Source organism: Balaenoptera ricei, chromosome X, assembly GCF_028023285.1.
Source record: "Balaenoptera ricei isolate mBalRic1 chromosome X, mBalRic1.hap2, whole genome shotgun sequence".
NCBI lineage: Eukaryota > Metazoa > Chordata > Mammalia > Artiodactyla > Balaenopteridae > Balaenoptera > Balaenoptera ricei.
Window position 1 is genome coordinate 69,037,623 of NC_082660.1, and position 20,871 is coordinate 69,058,493.

General features: G+C 42.5%; 1 protein-coding gene across 1 annotated transcript; it reads left to right on the forward strand.

Moving 5' to 3' along the window:
- The first annotated feature begins 59 nt into the window (after positions 1-59).
- PGK1 (phosphoglycerate kinase 1) lies at positions 60-20,288 on the forward strand. Its single transcript, XM_059910704.1, has 11 exons — positions 60-244; positions 6,088-6,138; positions 8,742-8,897; positions 9,012-9,156; positions 12,504-12,607; positions 13,250-13,369; positions 16,356-16,470; positions 16,723-16,902; positions 18,871-19,048; positions 19,327-19,425; positions 19,800-20,288. The coding sequence occupies exons 1-11, from the start codon at positions 180-182 to the stop codon at positions 19,838-19,840; spliced, it is 1,254 nt and encodes a 417-aa protein (XP_059766687.1). The 5' UTR covers positions 60-179; the 3' UTR covers positions 19,841-20,288.
- Positions 20,289-20,871: the final 583 nt, after the last annotated feature.

Below are 20,871 nucleotides of genomic sequence, written 5' to 3' on the forward strand. Positions count from 1 at the left end.
TGGCCGGCGAGCAGGGTGCGGCGGCCGGAAAGGGGCGGGGCGAGGTGGGAGGCGGGGCGACCGGGTCCGCTAGGCGCTCGGCATTTTCCACGCGTTCCGAGCGCGGGTCGGCTGCAGTCTCTGCCGCTGTCGCTGCACAGTCTCTTCCCTCGGCCTCTCGCTGCCGCTGAATTGCCAAGATGTCGCTCTCTAACAAGCTGACTCTGGACAAGATGGACGTGAAGGGGAAGCGGGTCATCATGAGGTAATCCTCGGGACTCTGCCGCAGCCTCTTCGGCCGGGGCCGACTTGCTTTCCCTCCTGCCCAAAGTGGCCTTTAGTCCTCGTCTCGGCCCCATGGGTCCTAGCCCTGCAGGACTGGGCTGCCCACCATTGTGGCTGAAGCTTTGCCCGGGTTTAACGGTTTCTAACCTCATTTTCCCCAACCCAAAAAGTGAGCCGAAGTTGCCCTTTGCGGGGGTGGATCCACCCAGGAAGGGCTCAGATTGCAGGGATCCATTTTGCTCTCTTCTCTTATTTCTGAAAGGCAGTTCTATCGCCTCCAGTTCCCGGTTGGCGAGGTGGGATGTGATGCTTAGCCTGCAGATCCCTAGACCCCCAGGGAAGGGACCTTGAAAGGTCATTTGGTTAGTTTCCCTTCTCCCACCACCGTAGACCATCCCAGACAAATCAGAAATGGCCCTGCACAAAAGGACATCTTTCCCAGAGAATGTTGATTTCGTTGTTCTGGAGTAGAGCCCACTAAAGCGTTGGGGGTGGGAGGGAGAGGTGGGGTGGGCGCACCGAAGGAGGCCCTGCAGGGCTTATGTAACAGGCCGCTGCCGCTCTACGTGTCTTTGGACTACAGGCCATGGGTTTTGCACCAGGATTGTGCCACATACTGGGTAATGCTAGAGAAGGGTGTGGCTGCTCATTCTTGCTGTTTTCTAACCTCACCCCCACAGGTGGCGAGAGAAGCAGGATATTAGAAGTGGCGAAGGCTCCCCATGCGCTTTGGGGTCTTTTACTCCAAACATGTGGATTCCTGGTCACTTACCAACATGGCTTTTCCCTTGTTTGCCAGAATTAACTAGTATAATGTGTGGAGCTTTTACATTTATCCTTTTTGTAACATGTACATTCGTGCATGCCAGGAGCTAAGTGCAGGAATTCAGTTAGGTATGTAACTGATGGACTTGACCTTGACAGGATCCAAGGGTGGTGCTTTTGTGGGGGCCATAAGGGCTTGCACTGATAGCGTTGTGGAGTCTTGTCCTTTTAGGGAAGTGGTTGATTGATGGGCAGGCATGTGCATGATGTGATCCAGCCCCTTTCCCAATTTGGGCTGGTTCAAGAGAGGGCAACTTTTGCGTATTAATGGATGCAGAAAGCAGTAGGGGATCTGCCTTTACCTAAGGCTTAAACGAAGGTATGCACTGTGAATTAGTGAACTGTATGGACACCCTAAAAGTTGATGTAGCTCTCCCCTTCCCTCTAATTTCATTATGGCCACTATTAGTTTGCAATTGGCCTTCTCTGCCCTGCTATGGAAATAATTAAAAGAACTCAATGGCTTATGGCCATGAAGAACACCTGGTGTCCCCCTTTTGCTAAATCACCTAGTCCTTTGCAATCTGGACAAAGTAGGAATCATAGCCATCCTAGTATTAGATAAGGGCCCTATCTACCCCTCAGATGCTCTTAAGGAAGGGGGATAGACCCTATGAAAAACAGGACAAGTGGACATTGGCATGCAACTAGATCTTAGATTTTAGTGATTTCCTCCCGTCTCCACTGTGCTCAAGGCTGACCTTTCCAGATGCAGGCACCAGCTGAAAGACAAGAGGTGGGGCATCATCTTGGCTACCTTCCTACAATTGCAGTCTTGGGCTTTATCTCCTCTCTTCCCAGGGAAACTGGCTTGAGGAATTATCTGGGCTGGCTGGGAGTGAGACTAGAGGAGGTGCTTATCTTTTCTCCCTCTGGACCTAATACGAAATATGTTTCTGCCCAAGGTCTTAAAGTTTCATTTAACACAGATTAACCCTGAGCCTTGAAATGATTGGCTAGTCCTGTTTTGCTGATGGAAAATGACCTGTCCAAGGTCACTGAACTAGCAAGTTGGTGGTAGAGCCAGGACTAGAATTTGGGTCTCCTTGGCTACCAACCAGATTGTCTAAATTCTTGGACATAGTGAATAGGGACAGGTTAAAATAGAGCTTTGTCTGCTGAAGGTTGCAGTCAATAATTTTTCCCTGTAATCTGGATAGAACTTATTTGGCCTGAGAACAGGACGTTGCTTTTTTCTCAGATTATTAATGTAGCTCTAGAACAGAGGCAGCCATGCCTCGTCAGCTCAAATTTCTTTTTGTCTCAATTGCCTTTATGTGGTGCTTGCTGGCAGTGTTCCGGAAGTGGGGCCTCCGGAGTAGTGGCTGCTTCACTTGCCTCCTTTCTTTGTCTTGCAAAAGGGAGCTGTGATGTTTGTAGAGTCTTCGGGCCCCTGCTTTGAATTGCCAAGGGAAATTGACTGATTTGTTGAGGGAACTTCAGATAGCCGGAAATCTCTGACTGGCTAATTACCAGGTTCTACCTCAGTTTTTTAGGACTCCATTTGGCCCTTTGAGTAAATTTCCTGTTTAATTTTTGCAATGTCATTTCCTTTTTTCCTCTCATAGGTTGCCAGTCTTACTCCTTTGCCGACTTGTGAAGCGCTTCCCTTTTGCTTGCTCTCCCCCACCTCTCTCCCTCCTCCCATTTTTTTAAACCTCACTCTTTTTTCCCTAACCTGTTGTAACTTGTTAAGCAACAGCCTTGGTGTAGTGGAAGAAGAAACAGGGGGGAAAAACTGAGAGCAGGGGAGAAAAAAGAAGTCTCTAAGGGAGCCATAATACCCCAATTTTGTAGTCAGAGGCAGTAAAGCGAGGGTGGGAATGGTTCCTCTGAGAGCTTTTAATGGAACTGGGCCTGGACTCCTGCGATTTCAGGTGATAGTCTTGATATCTTTATTACAACTAAATTAATATTTTTAAGATTCATTTTGAAATAATTATATACATTCACAGGAGGTTGCAAAGATAGTATAGAGAGGTCCTGTGTTCACCCAGTTTCCTTCATTGGATACATCTTACATAATTATAGTACAATATCAAGAGTAGGAAGGAAGTTGACATTGGAATAAAGTATATAGTTCTTTGCTGTTTTATCACATGTGTAGATTTGTGTAATTCCCACCACAATCAAGATACAAAACTAGTTTTGTTTGAGCACTGCCAAGATCTCCCTCATGCTACTCCTTTAGAGTCGTGGCCTCTCTCACTCCATTCCTAAACCCCTGGTAACTACTAATCTCTCCTCCATTTGTAAAATTTTGTTATTTCAAAAAGGTTATATAAGTGGAATCACACAGTATATAACCCTTTGGGATGGCATTTTTTCACCTAGCATAATGCCCTTGAGATTTATCCATGTTGCATGTATCAATAGTTCATTCCTTGTATCGCTGAGTAGTAGTCTATGCTATGGATGGTCCACAGTTTGAAGGACATCTGGGTTGTTTCCAGTTTGGAGTTATTTCAAATAAAGCTTCTGTGAATGTTGAACATTTGTTCACAAGTCTTGGTATGGACATATGCTGTCATTTCTTTTGGGTAAACACCTAGGAGTGGAATTGCTGGGTCATATGCTTAGCCTTTTGAGGAATTCCCAGACTGTTTTCCAAAGCAGCCGCATCATTTTACATTCCTACTGGCAGTATATGAGTGCTCAATGGCTCTGCATCCTCACTAGCGTTTGATGTCATTTTTTAATTTCAGCCATTATGATTGGTGTGTAGTGATATCTGACTTTGTGCCTGAGGCTAAGCTCGGGATTGTTTAAGGGAAGTGGAAAAGGAAGGGGTGCAGATTTTACACAGAACCAGTGGAATGTGTAGGTCAGAGCAGTTTCTGTGGTGGAGTCCTTAGACAGGAGAAGCTAAAAGCAGACCTGTTGTTGAGAGTCTAGGAGATGATGAGGGAAGATATTCCACAAGCAATGAGAAGAGAATACAAGTCCAATTCTCATCAGTAAGCTATGCCATGGCAGTGTGGATAGATGAGAGAGATTCTTGAATGTTTCCAAAGAACTTCCTCTCTGTCAGGGCTTGGGGGTAGGGAGCAGCACTGCAAGGGTGGCTTATGCTCAGCCCCTTGCCATTAGCCCTTTTGAATGTGGGCCTTCTGGGAGGCTGCAGGGGGTGGGAGAAAATGACTCTTGGTAATGGGATACTCTGTCCTCTTTGGAATGCACTTTAAGGCTGGCAGGGGCCTTGTTCAGGATATTTAAAGAAGATGCTTAGAATCAGAATCGAGTAGCCTGAAATTAAGTAGACTGTATTTCTTTCTTTAGAGGCATACTGCCTTTATTTTTTTAAGATTTTAATTAAAATGTTTGAATACAGAAGTAGTCCTTCAACTCACCTTTGGAAAAGCTGTTCTTCAGTGAACTAGAGTACAGACCTAGGGGACATAGGAAATTGGTGGTCTTCTTAGTAGGTCTAGGATTTTGTAATTGTCTACCAAGCCTCAGCCTTAGAGAGGAAGGCCTAGTGATGGAACTTTGTGGTCAAACATGGCAGCAGTCTTTTTAACTAGGTCATACCTTCACTGTAGTCCCTTAGTGCGTGTTGCTAGCTGTTTTTAGTAATGGTTGATCTGCCTTTTAGATCACAGAATCACGTTTTGGAGAAGCCTTAGCATGTATAATAATAGCTACCACTTTTATGGCACTTACTGTGTATCAGTTACTCTCCAAAGCACTTTCCAAATCGGTAACTCATTTAATTTTCACAATAACTGTGAAGTAGATAGTAGTATCATCCCCATTCTAGAGATGAGAAAAAAATCACTTAAAAAGGATCTTGGCAGGCAAAACTTAAACCTTACAAATAGCTATCGCACATCGTTTTCAGTCAGATTGAAGTAGCCTGAGGTTCTAAGGAGTTTGCAAGAAGGGGGAAGGAATGATCAGTTCTTAAAAATGGTAAAGCAGCAATCTGTTGGGTAAGAAAGGAGACTGCAGTAAATTGCTATCCACACCCCTCCCCCTCCCCCCGCCACCCTCGGGCCGTGTGCTGTGCCATGTGGCTTGTGGGATCCCGACCAGGGATTGAACCTGGCCCCCAGCAGTCCTAACCAGTGGATCCTAACCACTGGATCGCCAGGGAATTTCCTGCTTGTGCTATCTGGATCATTTCTTTCCTAATTGCCTGTTTGTCAGGTGGGCAGGGTCACATGTTCCATCCTCTCCTCTAAGCCTTTTATTTTCTTTAATTAAAAAAAAATTTTTTATTGAAGTATAGTTGATTTACAATGTTGTGTTAGTTTCAGGTGTACAGCAAAGTGTCCTCTCAGGCTTTTAGAAAGAGGCTATCTTCTTGTTATTGTCTGTGTTTTGCTTGAAGGATACTGCTTGAACTTGGTCCTGGATACTGGGTTTCTTTCTGGTCCCGAGGTCCCAGCCTTTCTCCCAAAAGAATGATATTCTCTTGACGTGTTTTATTGTTCCAATTAATTTTTTTCTTTTGAGTAATGTTTGCTTCCTTAGAACCCAGAAATACTATCAAAGGAATCAAAATCCATACGTGTTCCCTATAACCCCTCACTCCTCCAGCTGCCACTCTTATTAGATACTATCATGCTGGGCCCACATAGAAATCTTTTTAGATGGAACTGGCTTTAGCTTCCCTGGTCTTCAGGGCTAGTTCCTGTGATTTAAGTTGTTTTTTATTTTTTAAAATTTCTCTTTTAAAAAGTATGAGATACGTACCTAAAAGGGCACAAATCATAAGCTTCAAAGAGCAATCACTAAAGGAGCACATTCGTCACCCAGGTCAAGAAAGAGAACGTTACCAGAACCCCTGAAGCTCCCCCTGGTGTCCTATCCCAGTCACTACTCCCACCCTCCTCCCCATGGCTAATCACCATCTTCTGATACTGCTGATTATTTTTAAGGTGACTTTTGAACTTCCAACTTATTTAACTGGTTCACTAAAAGTCTCTCTCCTAATCTTTGGGGGAATGAAAAATTGATCATGGCTCTGAACCCAACACTTTGTTTCTTTTTCAGAGTGGACTTCAATGTTCCTATGAAGAACAACCAGATAACAAACAACCAGAGGTAATGTCCCTGCTAATCCTTGAGCTAGGTTTACGATGTACCTGGGTCTGAGTATATGGGATGAAATGGTTTTACTTCCTTATTGTAGAACTATGGCAACTTAAGCCATGTGATCTTGGCTTTCAACAACCCACCATCTGGTTTGCCTTCTTATGAGAATTTAGAAATTGAAAAAAATCATTTTAAGAAAGCGATTTTTTTCTCCCCCCATTTTTTTTAAATTTGAAGAATTTGGGATTATGCATTTTTAAAGAATATAAAGGTTTAAGGTTACTTGGCTTCCCTTGCAAAATGAAGAACTGTGCATGTAGTTTTACAAGCCCCTATTCTAGCTGGCCCCGATAAAATCAGTTTTCGAGAATTTTGATTTAAGGGAAAAGACTTCAGAAGTAATATTTTCAGTCGGTTTAGGCTGCTCCAAATGTCTTGGCTCCTAGATTCAGAAGCAGAAATTTTAAGTGATAGTATTGCTCTTGCTTTTGACTAGATTGTAAAAGAAGGTTTTTATTTTAAATTTTAAATGAAAGGTTTGAGCTGGAAAGGTACGTTCCAATGGTATAGACCAGCAGTGTCTAATAAAAATATAATATGAGCCACATGTAATTTAAGATTTTCTAGTGGCCACATTAAAAAAGTAAAGAAAAACAGGTGAACGTAATAATACATTTTATTTAATCCAGTAAGCCCCAAATAATCATTTTAGTTTGTAATCAATTAAAAATTAATCAAAGGAACATTTAACTTTTTTGGTATTATTTGAGATCCAGCACATACCAATCTGGACTAGCCACATTTCTAGTATTCAGGAGACACCTGTGGCTAATGGCTACCATATAGTACAGTGCAGGTATAGACCCAGAACACTTTCAGATATTGGCCCCAGAATAGAGCCTGGCATTTTGCCAAGCACATCCCTGCTGCACCATAGTGGAACGTCTTTGTACAAGGCACCTCTGACCCTTCTTGACTTTCATTATTTTCTGTAGCACACATAAAAGATTGGAAATATGCCTATCAAGGTATTTTATAAGTAAAAAACAGAGAAACAGGTCTGAGTAGATCTTTTCATTTTCAGAACTCCATGGAGTTGATTAACAAAATGAAGCATTAGAAATAATAGAACTTGGCCAATAAGGGATAGCCCTGAAGATTAATTTGGTTTCATCGGGCAAACGTTGTACCTGATGAAGGTTTCTTCTTTATTTGGTATAAATGAGTTTCTATATCTGCCAAGTAGCATAAGATATTTTAGAAACATAACTTGGCTTTTTATTATTCCATTCTCTGCTGAAATATCACCTTATCAGAGAGACTTTCCCTGGCCACCCTCTCTAAAATCCCCTTCACCACTATTCTCCAGTCATTCTTGTCCCCCTACCTTGATTTATTTTCTCCATAGTTCTTACCACTTCTATGAGAGCAGAGACTATTTTATTTACTATTGTATTCTCAGAATCTGATATAGTAGCTGCCACAAAAGAAGCATCCAATAAATATTTGTTGAATAAATAAATGATTTTCTTTGTTATCAATTTTAATTTCTTAAAGACTGCCAAGAATGGAAAGTTAGAATTGGGTTTGTAACAAAAATTTGAAGTGTTTAAAGGAGGTTTAATAAATGTTAGGTTAAACTATAATTTAGTAAATGCGATGCATTATGTAAACCACATTCTATATAATGTATTTATTTTTACCTACGTAAAAAAGTGACTTAGGATCTGTAACGGGTGCAGAAAAGTTACATGTTTTTCAGTTTTCCCCAAATTTCTTGTAATGGTTTCAAGATTTGGGAATTTTATATTTCTTCCACAGTCGAACACTTAGGATGTTTCAGGGGTCCCTAAGACCACCCACATATTTGGTGATTCACTGGAAGGACTCACAGGACTCAGCATATAGTTCTCACTGCTAAAGTTTATTACAGTGAAAGGATGCATGACAGGATCAGCAAAGGGAAAAGACACAGGCAGAATTTGGAGAAATCCATGCATGGGCTTCCATGCTTTCTCCCTCTCATGATGGGACACACCAAGCGTGCTCCTTTCTCCAGCAGTGAAAAATGCAATAATTGCGTACAATGTTTCTGTCCAGAGAAGCCCTTTAGAGACTCAGCTCCCAAGATTTTTACTGGCAGCTGATCACATAGGCACCCTCTGCCCAGCAACTACCAAAATTCCTCTTAGAGGGAAGCAAGTGTTGAGCGTAAATCACCTTGTTTGTACAGACAGTCTAGGGACTGTGAGCAGCCCTTGTCAGAGAACTGAGGGACCACTTCAAAAGCCAAGTTCCCAGATACCAGCTAAGGGCCAACCTTGCAAGCAGGTCCTTCTGAAGATAGCAGCTTCAGTCCTGCTATATTAACTCTTTTCTGCATGAGGGGCAAAACATGATGAGATTGTATAATCCTAGGGGGAGGGTTGACATCCTAATTAACTTCTTCCTCTACACATGGACCTGAGGACCATCGCTGAGTTGTTGACAGTAGGTCTGAAGGAATTTGGAGAAGAAAGGGGGCTTTATGTTTTATGAGACCATGAATAGAATAGTTCCCACTAATTCTTAGGAGTAACCTTACTCTACCTGTTGTCTCTTTTTGGTTGCAGGATCAAGGCTGCCGTTCCAAGCATCAAATTCTGCTTGGACCATGGAGCCAAGTCAGTTGTTCTTATGAGCCACCTGGGCCGGCCTGATGGTGTCCCCATGCCTGACAAGTACTCCTTGCAGCCAGTTGCTGTAGAACTCAAATCTCTGCTGGGCAAGTACGTTTCAGGCTCTGGTGCTGGTGGACTCTGTGACAGATGTTGTCAAGCATGTTGTTATTGGTTCTTAACTTTCCGACTGCTCAAGTGTTTTCCATGTTGTGCTCTCCCCAGGGATGTTTTGTTCTTGAAGGACTGTGTGGGCCCAGAAGTGGAGAAAGCTTGTGCTGACCCAGCTGCTGGGTCTGTCATCCTGCTGGAGAACCTTCGCTTTCATGTGGAGGAAGAAGGGAAGGGAAAAGATGCTTCTGGGAACAAGGTAGGACCTGTGATTTTGACATTAGTGGAGGTGAGGAGGGCTGAGTGTATAAGAGACTGTGATTGAAGAGTAGAGGAAGCTCATGTTTATTTTGACAGCTTTTTATTGAAGTACAGCATACGATTAAAAATGCACAAATGCACAGCTTGATGAATTATCACAAAGTAAGCACACCTGTGTAACCAACACCTAGGTCAGAGAATAGGATATTGTCAGCATCCCAGAAGCCCTCCTCATCATGCTCAAGTAGTTTTGCAATACCTTGGAAAAATACGTGAACACCATTTGGGTGTACGAGGATTTGGTGAACATGCTGCTTCTAATTGTCCCTTTGTTACACACCTGGCCTGTGATACATGAAGATTGTTTTTTCTAATAGTATGTGATTATATCCTATCAAAGGGGGAGGCTGTGATTGCCAAGTGCTGAGAGCAGACATTCACAGGTGGTTGTTGGCTGGGGGCATGGCGGTGAGTATCCATGATACACCAGGTGTTCCTCCAGCAGAGCCAGTTTTAGATTTTTTGTTTGTCAAGGCTGGAACTGTTTTTCTAAGCAACAGGCCCTGTTGTGTTATGGAAGGACAATCTGTATTTTTATTTAGAAGGGGAATTAACTTAAAGCTTGAGCTTGGGACTTTTAACACACTAAATTAAATTTGATATCATTGGGATTTTCTTAGAAAAGAATCATGTGAGCAGAAAAAGTACTTTCCTAAGTCAAGTGGAAAGGGACTATTTGGAACATTTGATTGTAGTTGGGTAAATGATGGTCATGATGATACTGCCTTGGGTTTAAGACATTTTTCTTAAGAAGTGTAAAGCATCTTTGAATTTCTTCTTAAGGAAGTACAGATATCGTATTTTCAAAAAAAACCTAGGTCTCAGAAAGGCAGTCATTTGATTAAAGTTAGAGGTAGTGGTACCGTTGCTGGGCCTTACATAGAGCTCAGTCCATTAGATCAGCAAACTTTCTGTAAAGGGCCAGACAATAAATATTTCAGGCTTTGCGGACCATACGGTCAGCCACAACCTTATATGGTCTCTGTTGGAACTATTCAGCTCTGCCATTGTTGTGCAAAAGCAACCATAGGGAAAAAAACAAAAATTTTTTAAAAAGGCAACCATAGATAACCCATAAAATAGATTACTGTGACCGACAACCAGAATTCAAATATTAAATGATAAAGCTGGCTCTTTGAAGATGATTTGGAATTTGCCTATTGGTAGAAGGGAAGCTGAAAGCACCCTTTAAGTACTTTCCACTCTTAAGGTCTTTAGTATCTTGTGGAACAAGATGCTCTGAGGCTAGCGTCTCAACCTCCCGTTGTACTTCTGACATTTCTTAAGGTCATCGCAGTGCCTGCTTTCAAGCAGTTTCTTTTCTTAGCACTGCAGGCTCTGGTCTTGCCTTATCTTGCCTTTGGCATGGTCTTGCTACAGTAGTATGAGTCAAATGCTGACCTAAAATTTGGTGCCCTTTTAGACTGAAACTCAACCTGCTAGACGCTCGGGCTTAGAAATGGCAGGAGGCAACTGGCAAATTGAGGCAAAACCTTTTATTCAGGAAGTGATGAACCAACTATGCTAGTCTATGTCTTTTTTAGTTAGTTTACTTTACATTTAGTGTCCAGTGGCTTTCCATGCCTTGAAATTTCGGGAGCCAGCCATAAGTTCAAAGTGGATAAAAACAAAGCGAGGGCATGAAATTTTTCCTTTATCCAGTGTGCCTGCATTGGTTTTTTAGGAGCATTCTCTTCCTTCTAGTTATTGGCAGATCAAAAATGAGAAATGGGTTCTTCTTACTATTAATTTCTATAGTACCTTTTCCATGAAGAGCTTTCAATTTGTCTCATTTTTCCTCAAACAATTCTTCTTAAATAGAGGGGTTATCTTCCCTTTTTAATAGATGGGAAGATTTCAGGGGCAGAGAACAACTTGACAAAGGTTACACAGTAAATTAGCGTCAGACCTGGTCCTAGAACCCAGGTCTCCTGCCATTTGGGCAGTGTTTTCATTACTACACACATTGTCTTGCAGTCACCAGTGGCAGATGATATTCCACTGTAAAGAGATTATGGGGGCTCTACAGTCTTCAGTTTTAGCATTAGTGCCCCTGCATTCTTTGGTTCATTAGAGGAAAGCACCTGTTATCTGTGGCAGCCTCCTTCTTCTCAGTACATGGGAGAATGGGAGTGGACAGTGACTGAAAGAAACATCTGTTTTGTGCTCTTCTCTGCCATGTCCCTGTTATCTGGCTTCCTGTGCATCTTTGCTTTGTTTCCTACTTGAGACTCTGTTCATCTTGCCGCCCTGCTTTCTTTCCCCTATGGGAGCGTGGGGGGCGGGTATTATCCCTGGATAGTTAGCCGACATTCAAAGCCCTATGTTTTACTTCTACTTTTTGTTCCTCTTTCTTTTTTGTAGAAGTGTATTGTTTTATCAGATGCCTAACTTCCAGGGAAGGCTATATGAATTATCTCCTTTTGCTATTATATAAAATGTTTCTGAGGTCCTTTTCTGTTGTCATGTTTCCATCTGCCTTCTCTGTTCCAGCCTGCCCTTGTTGCTTTGATGAGGAATATATATGAGGGCCTTTTTCCCTTTGCAGAAAGGTCTTGGTAGCCAGCGGCTTGACTCAAGTATAATCCTAAATTTTACAAGGAGAATATGTGAAAATGAGGAAATGAGTCAAGATAAGGAGAGAGAAGGATAATTTGAGTCTTGTCCTAGGAGCTGGAGAGAGGCCAGTGGGATGTGATTACGGGTTAAGCTGTGGTTCAGGAATCTTAGGCTTGCAATTTGAGGGAAGGTGGAGGAGAGCAGAAACATGCAGAAATGACCAAAAGACCTGGAATATTAGGAAGAAAGAACAGATCCTGTTGCTAGTTTTAAAAACTGGGCTTCCCTGGTGGTGTAGTGGTTGAGAATCTGCATGCCAATGCAGGGGACATGGGTTCGAACATGGGTTCGAGTCTGGGAGGATCCCACATGCCGCAGAGCAACTGGGCCCGTGAACCACAACTACTGAGCCTGCGTGTCTGGAGCCTGTGCTCCGCGACAGTGAGAGGCCCGCGCACCGCGATGAGGAGTGGCCCCCGCTTGCCGCAACTAGAGAAAGCCCTCGCACAGAAAGGAAGACCCAACACAGCCAAAATAAATAAATAAATAAGTAAATAAAACAAAAACAACAACAAAAAAACCAAACACCTACTATCCTACCAACTCAGGGTCTTTATAGATGTTGAAGAGGACTCTTGGTATGAAATGCTTTTACAGTTGTCTTTGGAGCCATCAACATTTCCTGTGTTGTTGTTTTTCCTTTTTTTTGTTTGTTTTTCTCTGCAGGTTAAAGCTGAGCCAGCCAAAATAGAAGCCTTTCGAGCTTCGCTTTCCAAGCTAGGGGATGTCTATGTCAATGATGCTTTTGGCACTGCTCACCGAGCCCACAGGTACTAAAAGTTTTTTGCTCATTGTCAAACTGGGAGCATTATTTCTCTGTTTACTTGAGCAGCCCAAGCTCTGGCTTGCTTTTGGATATTTCTGTATTATATTGTGATCTTTTTGGCTTCTATCTCTAATTGGAGCTACAAATTACACTGAGGTTCTTCTTGAGTATCTCCGATCTAAAGAGGAAATAAAAGCAAATGTTGAGAATTGTGGAGCTTTTTGTCGAGCTTCAGGAAGATGTTCCTCTGTCTCACTTTGGGATATTTCATGGAGAGCTCTCCCTTTGTGAATGCTGTGGGAGTGGAATCTTAGGCTGTCAGTAGGAAGCAAACTGAGGAATCCTTTCCTGTTGTCGTCACCTGGCTGATTATTTATTGTGGTTAAACCCTTGGCCTGAAGACTATTAATTGGGTATCTTAAATTCTACCTTAGGGCATTGCTTTTCACTTGTTCCCCTTGACCCTGCATTATTAGTCAAAAATCTTATCTTGTACCTAAGTGTTTTGTTGCAGTTTGGGCATGAAAACCGTGGTGGCCTGGCATCTCAAAAGTGAAAATATTTTCAGTGATAAGGAGATGGCCTCTAGAATTGGGAGAATTGCTAGGGGTTGACCTAACATTTGAATGTCTCTGTTCATTTCTAGCTCCATGGTGGGAGTAAATCTGCCAGAGAAGGCTGGAGGTTTTTTGATGAAGAAGGAGCTGAACTACTTTGCCAAGGCCTTGGAGAGCCCAGAGCGACCCTTCCTGGCCATCCTGGGCGGGTATGGAGAACTCTTCAAGATCATGCTTTAAGTAGTGTTTTTGCCTGGTAGTAGGCCATAACTTGGGTGGTTTATTGTCAGATAGCACAATCAAACTGGGTGACTGAGGAGAATTTAATAAAGGGACTGTCTACAAAGGTGTGGGTAGGGTTTAGGGAAACCCAGAAGGGACAGTACAGTAATCTGGGGCAACAGTCATCACCATCCTTAGGCCTGAAGGGAAAAAGGAAAGGGATGGTTACCAAAATCCAGAGAGGGTGGTTGCGTGGAGAGGTCCCTGTGATAGAAACCGTAGCCTTTGGTCAAGGGATGTAGGGATAGTCATCTAGCAGGGAAGGAGCCAGGGAAATAGATACTCTGATCTTTTAATGTCCTGCTGATGTACCCCCTCCTACCCACAATGGGCTGCAACCTAGCTGGGTGTCAGAGGGCAAGGGAACTCCTTGATGCAGTCCACTCAGGTCAGCCTCCTGGGACAGAGAACAGGGCTGGAAAGGATAGAAAGTGGCTCTGGAGGGAAGAATCGGAAAGATCCACCATTGCTCATCTAACGATTTTTGAAGCACTTCAGCCTCTCAGATATGAAAACCTCCTCATATGTGTTTAATATATCATTTGGAACTCATTTCTCCAGTTCACATACCTTTTTATATTTTCTCCTATGGGGAAAGGTACCCTGTGAATAGTGATATTCTACTGGCTTAGTTAAAAATACGAATTTCAGAAGTGCAACTCAAGAGGCTAGGAGGGTACATTTTAGGTGATAAAGTAGGGACAGAGACCTGGGACTGCTTGGGTAAGATCTTGTCACTTGGCATGGCTATCTAGATGGCAGCCTCTTTATGGCTAGATGCTCCTGACCCTTTTACGAGCAGGGCTTCTTTTTTCCATGGGAGTGAACACACTCAGCATTTCCCTATGAATGCTGACTCAGGAGTTGGGTGTCAATTTCAGATAGCATAGTTGCTCTCCAGGTTCATGAGCCCAGTTTCAGGGTCCTAAAAATAGTTAAGGTGGGTATAGGTTGTTATCTGTGTCCTGGAATCATTGCCCCTCTTGTGCACTGGTTTATAAAGGTCAGACTCTGATCTTTGCTTCTCTGGAGATTAGGAGTTGGGCTTTGTTCTCCAACCTTCCGTAGATCTGGAATATGGAAGTGAGTGCCACCTAGGGGTTTTGATTAGGTTTTGGACTCTGCCTAAAATAGCTATTTTGGGGAAGTTGATGTGGAGGGTTTTTTTTTGCCATCTTTCTTGCAATGTAGTCTCCTTAGAACATTAACAATTTAGGGGAAGATTTTACATTTTATTAAAAAACGTTGTGTTGGGAATTCCCTGGTGGTCCAGTGGTTAGGACTCAGTGCTTTCACTGCCGAGGGCCCTGGTTCAATCCCCGGTCGGGGAACTAAGAACCCACAAGCCGCATGGGGCAAAAAAGCCCCATTATTATGGAAACGCTCAAACATTACAGAAGTTGAAAGAATAGTATAATAACCCCCAGGTACCTCTCACCCTGCTCTAGTAATTATTGGCATTTTTGCCAATCCTGTTTCATCTGTCCTCTAATCCTTTTTTTTGTCAGGAGTATTTGAAAGCAAGCCTTAGGCATCATATAATTTCATTTCTCATACTTCTGTATGCATCTCATAACTGATGAGATTTCTTTTAAATAACCACCGTGTGTTATACCTAACAAAATTTAACAATTTTATTACTATCATCTAATACCCAGTCTGTATTCAGAAATTCTCCATCATTTCAGAAATGCCTTTTTACAGTCAGTTTGTTTGAATAAGGATCCAGATGAAGTCCATGCATTGCATTTGGTTGTTAGGTATATTTTATTCTATAATAGTTCCTTCTTCATTATTATTTTCATTCCATTGATTTGTTGAAGAAGCAGGGCATTTGATCTGTAGAACATCCCACATTCTTTAGAAGACGTTGAGTCTCATTTCTCCCTCTTTCTCTGTCTCTCTCTCTCTTTCTGTGTGTGTCTGTTTCTGTATAAAACAGTTAATCCATTCTTACCCTTGGTGGTGACCAATCTTTACAAGTGAGATATCTATAGTCTCTTACCATCTATTCTCCCACATCGCTATTGTTTTGAACCTCCATTTCACAAATCCTAGCATAGGGCCTCTCACAGAGTAGGTATCATCTTGTTTATTGAATGAAGAGGTAGATAGGCCCAAGGTGATTGGTTCATTTAAGTGGGATTTAGATATATAAGAATATTTGTGGAAGGCAAGCTATTACTTATGTGAAGATTTTAAAGGTTGTGCCTCAAGTGAATGTTTTTCTTTTGTTTAGATATTTTTTTTCTCTCGGAGGTGAAAGGTACATCTGTGTTTATTATCTTATTTCCCTCTACTAGAATATAAGCTCCAAAGGGGTAGGGATCTTCTCTTTTGCCCAGTGATGTTTCTCAGAGACCTAGAACCTTGGCACAGAGTAAGTGCTCAATCAGTGTGTTGAATCAAGTGGTCCAATAGAATAACGAATGCCATAAAGCAAATGTTCCAGCAACTGAGCATGGACCTAAGAGTGTGAATATCTATTTTTGCTCAGTATATATTCATTTGGTATATAATCTGGTTCCTGCTCTAGGATTAGGACAGTTTTCAGGGAGCTCAGGGATCCCACAATTAGCAGTCTTTCTCAGGTACAATTAGCAATCTTGACCCTTTGATTTTTTGGGGGAGAGAAGGGGCAAAATAGATCTATCTGGAACTTGTGATTTCTTTAGATGATTGTAAGTCTTCTAAGCCCTTCTTCGCCAAGAGCTACACCTTAAAAGGATTTCTTAGTAATGGATTGGCTTTTTGGGTTGGAGAAACGTAGGGCAAAGTTAGCCAATACTTTTGTCACTCTGTGGGACATTTCTCTGTTCCTGTCTCTTAATATCAAAACTCAGGCTTTATGTAATATCAGTTCCTTAGTCCATTGTTTGTTCTTTGGGTGATGATTCTTGCTTTCCCTTCCAGAGCTAAAGTTGCAGACAAGATCCAGCTGATCAGTAATATGCTAGACAAAGTCAATGAAATGATTATTGGTGGTGGAATGGCCTTTACCTTCCTTAAGGTGCTCAACAACATGGAGGTAGGAAACCAATGCCAAGTGGATGTGAAATAGCTCTCCATGAGAAATAGCTGGTTATGTAAATTTAAAAAGGAAATTAGCTTCTGACATGAGCCCTAAAAACTCCCATTTTTATTTATTTTGCAAGTTGTTTTTCTTTCGTCTTTGAATTATTCCTTTGTATTGTGTTGTATTTTGTTCCTGTCTGCTTTGTGAGGTAATCACATTCTTAGTATAGAGGCTGATCTTCATCATCTTGACTTTCCTGTGTAGATTGGCACTTCTCTGTTTGACGAAGAGGGATCCAAGATCGTCAAAGACCTGATATCCAAAGCTGAGAAGAATGGCGTGAAGATTACCTTGCCTGTTGACTTTGTCACTGCTGATAAGTTTGATGAGAATGCCAAGACTGGCCAAGCCACTGTGGCCTCTGGCATACCTGCTGGCTGGATGGTGAGTCACTTGGGTGGTTGGTAGTATGAGTGAACAAATACATTTTGGTATCATTCATTCAACCAACCAATGGGAATTTTAAAAGAAGGGCTCCAAATGTTGAGTGAGACCCTCCTTCGGGGAGAATCCATGGGGAAAAGCAGTGGTATCAGATTGCTGCTAAGACTTTTCATTAGTAATGTGGGGGCAAAACTGTTTTCTCTTTCTTCATCTATTTAATGTTTATTAAGTACTTGACTGTGTGCTGGGGCTGATGCTGTGTACTTTCATGGTTTGGGCTGTTCTGCATTATGTTGCTACCTAGAAACCTGTATAAGAAATTTTTCTCATATGAAAACATTAAGATAGTACAAGTATAATTATTGCAAGCAGGGAAAAATTTATGTGTATATTAAAGACTTATTTAGCTGATTGTAATGTTCTCCATATTTTATCATTCTAATAGCTGTACAAAATTGTTAACGGTGACATACTAGTTTGCTTATCACTTTCCTTTTTTTAAAGAATAATTTAAGCTTACATATTTCTTATTTTTTTCTTTTAAGATTTCTTTATTTTTTTAATTTATTTTTGGCTGCGTCGGGTCTTAGTTGCAGCATGTGGCATCTTTCGTTGTGGCGCGTGGGCTTCTCTCTAGTTGTGGTGCTTGAGCTCCAGGGCACGTGGGCTCTGTAGTTGTGGCATGTGGGTTCTGTAGTTGTGGCACGTGGGTTCCATAGTTGTGGCACGTGGGTTCCAGAGCTTGTGGTCTCTGTAGTTTGCGGCATGCGGGCTGTAGTTGAGGCGTGCGAGCTCAGTAGTTGTGGCACATGGGCTTAGTTGCCCCGTGGCATGTGGGATCTTAGCTCTCTGACCAGGGATTGAACCCGCATCCCCTGCATTGTAAGGCGGATTCTTTACCACTGGACCACCAGGGAAGTCCCATCACTTTCCTTTTGATAGGCACGTGGGTTTTATTTAGTTCAGTGTTTCTCAAAGTGTGGTCTCAAGAACAGCAGCATCGGACTTGCCTGCTGGCACAGTGGTTAAGAATCCGCCTGCCAGTGCAGGGGACATGGGTTCGATCCCTGGTCCGGGAAGATCCCATATGCTGTGGAGCAACTAACCCTGTGCACCACAACTACTGAGCCTGCGTTCTAGAGCCTGGGAGCCACAACTACTGAGCCCGCCAGCCTAGAGCCCGTGCTCCACAACAAGAGAAGCCACGGCAATGAGAAAAGCCTGCGCACCGCAACGAAAAGTAGCCCCCGCTGGTGGCAACTAGAGAAAGCCCGCGCGCAGCAACAAAGAACCAAAGCAGCCAAAAATAAATTAAAAAAAGAACAGCAGTGTCAGCATCATTTTGAAACTCATTAAAAAATGCAGATTCCTGTCCCCTGCCCCTGACCTGCTGAAGCAGAAACTCTGGGGGTAAGGCCCAGAAATGTGTGCTCGAACAAGCCATCCTGGTGATTCTGATGCACAACCACGTTTGAGAACCACTGATCTAGTTTAGTGTTTTTCAACCTCGGCACTATTGACATCTCGGGTAGTTTTAGTTGTTGAGGGCTGTTGTTGCATTATAGGATGTTTAAGGCATCTTTGGCCACTAGATGCCAGAAGCAACCCCCTACCATCTCCAAATCATCACAATCAAAAATGTCTTGAGACATTGCCATATGTTCCCTAGGGAGGGACGGAATTGACCCTAGTTGAAAACCACTTATCTGGTTACACACAATCATAAAATAGTGTGGCTAAGAATGTTTTTATCAAATAACTTTTGAGGTTTTCCCTTAGACATGATCTTCCATAAAGGATATGAACAGATTTATAATTTTAAAGAATGAGGGGTATCTTTTGGTTCTAGAAGACACTCTGGTGTTCAGCCTTGAGTTCTGGTCTTGATGGAGGTATGGTATTTGCTCCTCTAAGTAGCTTTTATTGGTAGCTCATCCTTTCATCCTCTCTTTTAACTCTGCCCCTTAGGGCTTGGACTGTGGTCCTGAGAGCAGCAAGAAGTATGCTGAGGCTGTTGCTCGGGCTAAGCAGATTGTGTGGAATGGACCTGTGGGTGTATTTGAATGGGAAGCTTTTGCCCGAGGAACCAAAGCCCTCATGGATGAGGTGGTGAAAGCCACTTCCAGGGGCTGCATCACCATCATAGGTAAGGGGTCCTGTACAAAGCTATCGCCAATGTGAGCTGGCAGAATTCTGATCAGAGGAAAGTAGAGGGGAAATGGTTAACTTTTCCTAGGTTCCTTGGTGCCAGGTGAATCTTGAGAGCTAAATGGGTATGTAATTCATGGAGGAACCTCTAAATGAGTTGGACTTGGGGGGTTATCGGCTACCTTTTGAGCTCGAGAGCACATTGCCTTATAATTTTGGTGCCAATCTTTTTTCTTTTCTCTCCTTTCCCCTTTTTACTTGGCTTTCATTCAACAGGTGGTGGAGACACTGCTACTTGCTGTGCCAAATGGAACACAGAGGATAAAGTCAGCCATGTGAGCACCGGAGGTGGTGCCAGTTTAGAGCTCCTGGAAGGTGAGGTTCTTTAATGTTTTTTTGACTTATTTGGGGGAAGGATGGGGTTTATGCAGTGAGAGGTGAGTAGAATGGAGTGGAGACGGTAGATAGTGTTGTCATTAGCAGTCATTAGCTGGGCAGTACAAATGGAGGAGTTTCAAATAAAGCTCCTGGCTTCCATTTGAGGTGGGAAGGGCCAAATGGGAAGACTTATTCTCAAAGAGGTTATGCTCTAGTAGACCTGGGACCCAAAATGTAAAAGTTACCTAACTCCTGGCCATATACCCTAGAGAAGAGCTGATATGTTATTGGGAGGATAGAAGGGGACAGATCTGGCTTAGTGGATCCTATAGTAATGCTGACTGTGTGTGTGTGTGTTCTCTCAAAAACAGGTAAAGTCCTTCCTGGGGTGGAGGCTCTCAGCAGTGTTTAGTACTTTCCTGCCTTTTGGTTCCTGTGCATAGCCCCTAAGTCAACTTAGTGCTTTCTGCATCTCCACTTGGCATTAGCTAATATCTTCCCCTATGTCAAGATTCGGCTAGTGGCCAAGAGATGTAGCGCCAGGAACCCTTAAACAGTTGTACGGCATCTCAGCTCACCTTTACTGCACCCTGGCTTTGCCTACATTCTTCAAGATCCCATTTGAATTTCTTAGAGACTAAACCGTTCTGCATTCTAGAGTGCATATATTTGTATTATGCCTGTTAAAAGAAAGTGAGCTGTGTTAGCTTAGTTCTCTTTATGAAGTAGCTTATTCTGATTAGCTTTGTCATTGTTTCACCACTCAGCATGGAAACAAAATGAAATTCCAGTTGTTGGTAAGGAGGGAGATGAAGTTGGTGATCTATTAAATAAATAATAAAAATATCCATTGAAACTGGGATTTTTTTCCTGTCATATTTTGTTAGGGTGAGAACAGAATCTTGAGGAAGGGATCAGATATCTACGTCCATGTTTCTAAGTAACATGCTTAAACTGTTAACTTCTTGATTTTCTAAAAAAGATCTCTATTAATTTCATACATGGGAAGATTTAGCTCTCTTATAGCCTCTGTTCCATATGTATGTCCCTTTCTTCATTCTCCCAGTATAGTTTTGTCATAATTTTAGATTTGATCAGTAGAGTCTACATTGTGATTATAAATATTATTCACAGCTGAGCTATGTCATATGCCATGATTATATTTACTTATGTATCTTTTAATTTTCTTTGGAGTTAAAAATAGTTTTAAAAACTAGTTTCTTTTTTTCTGTGTATCTATCACTGATTCATTCCCAACATATTCAAACAGATGAGACAGTTGGTTCATTTTTATTAGAGATGTCCCTCCTGCAGTCCTCTGTGTTCCTGTTCCAGTTTGTACTGGCTGCCCCCTACCTTGGCTGTACAGCTGTTGCCCTGGGGTTTCCTGTTTCCAGAGGAAATCCCTGTGGGGTAACTCTTGGGGATTCCTTTAACCTCCTG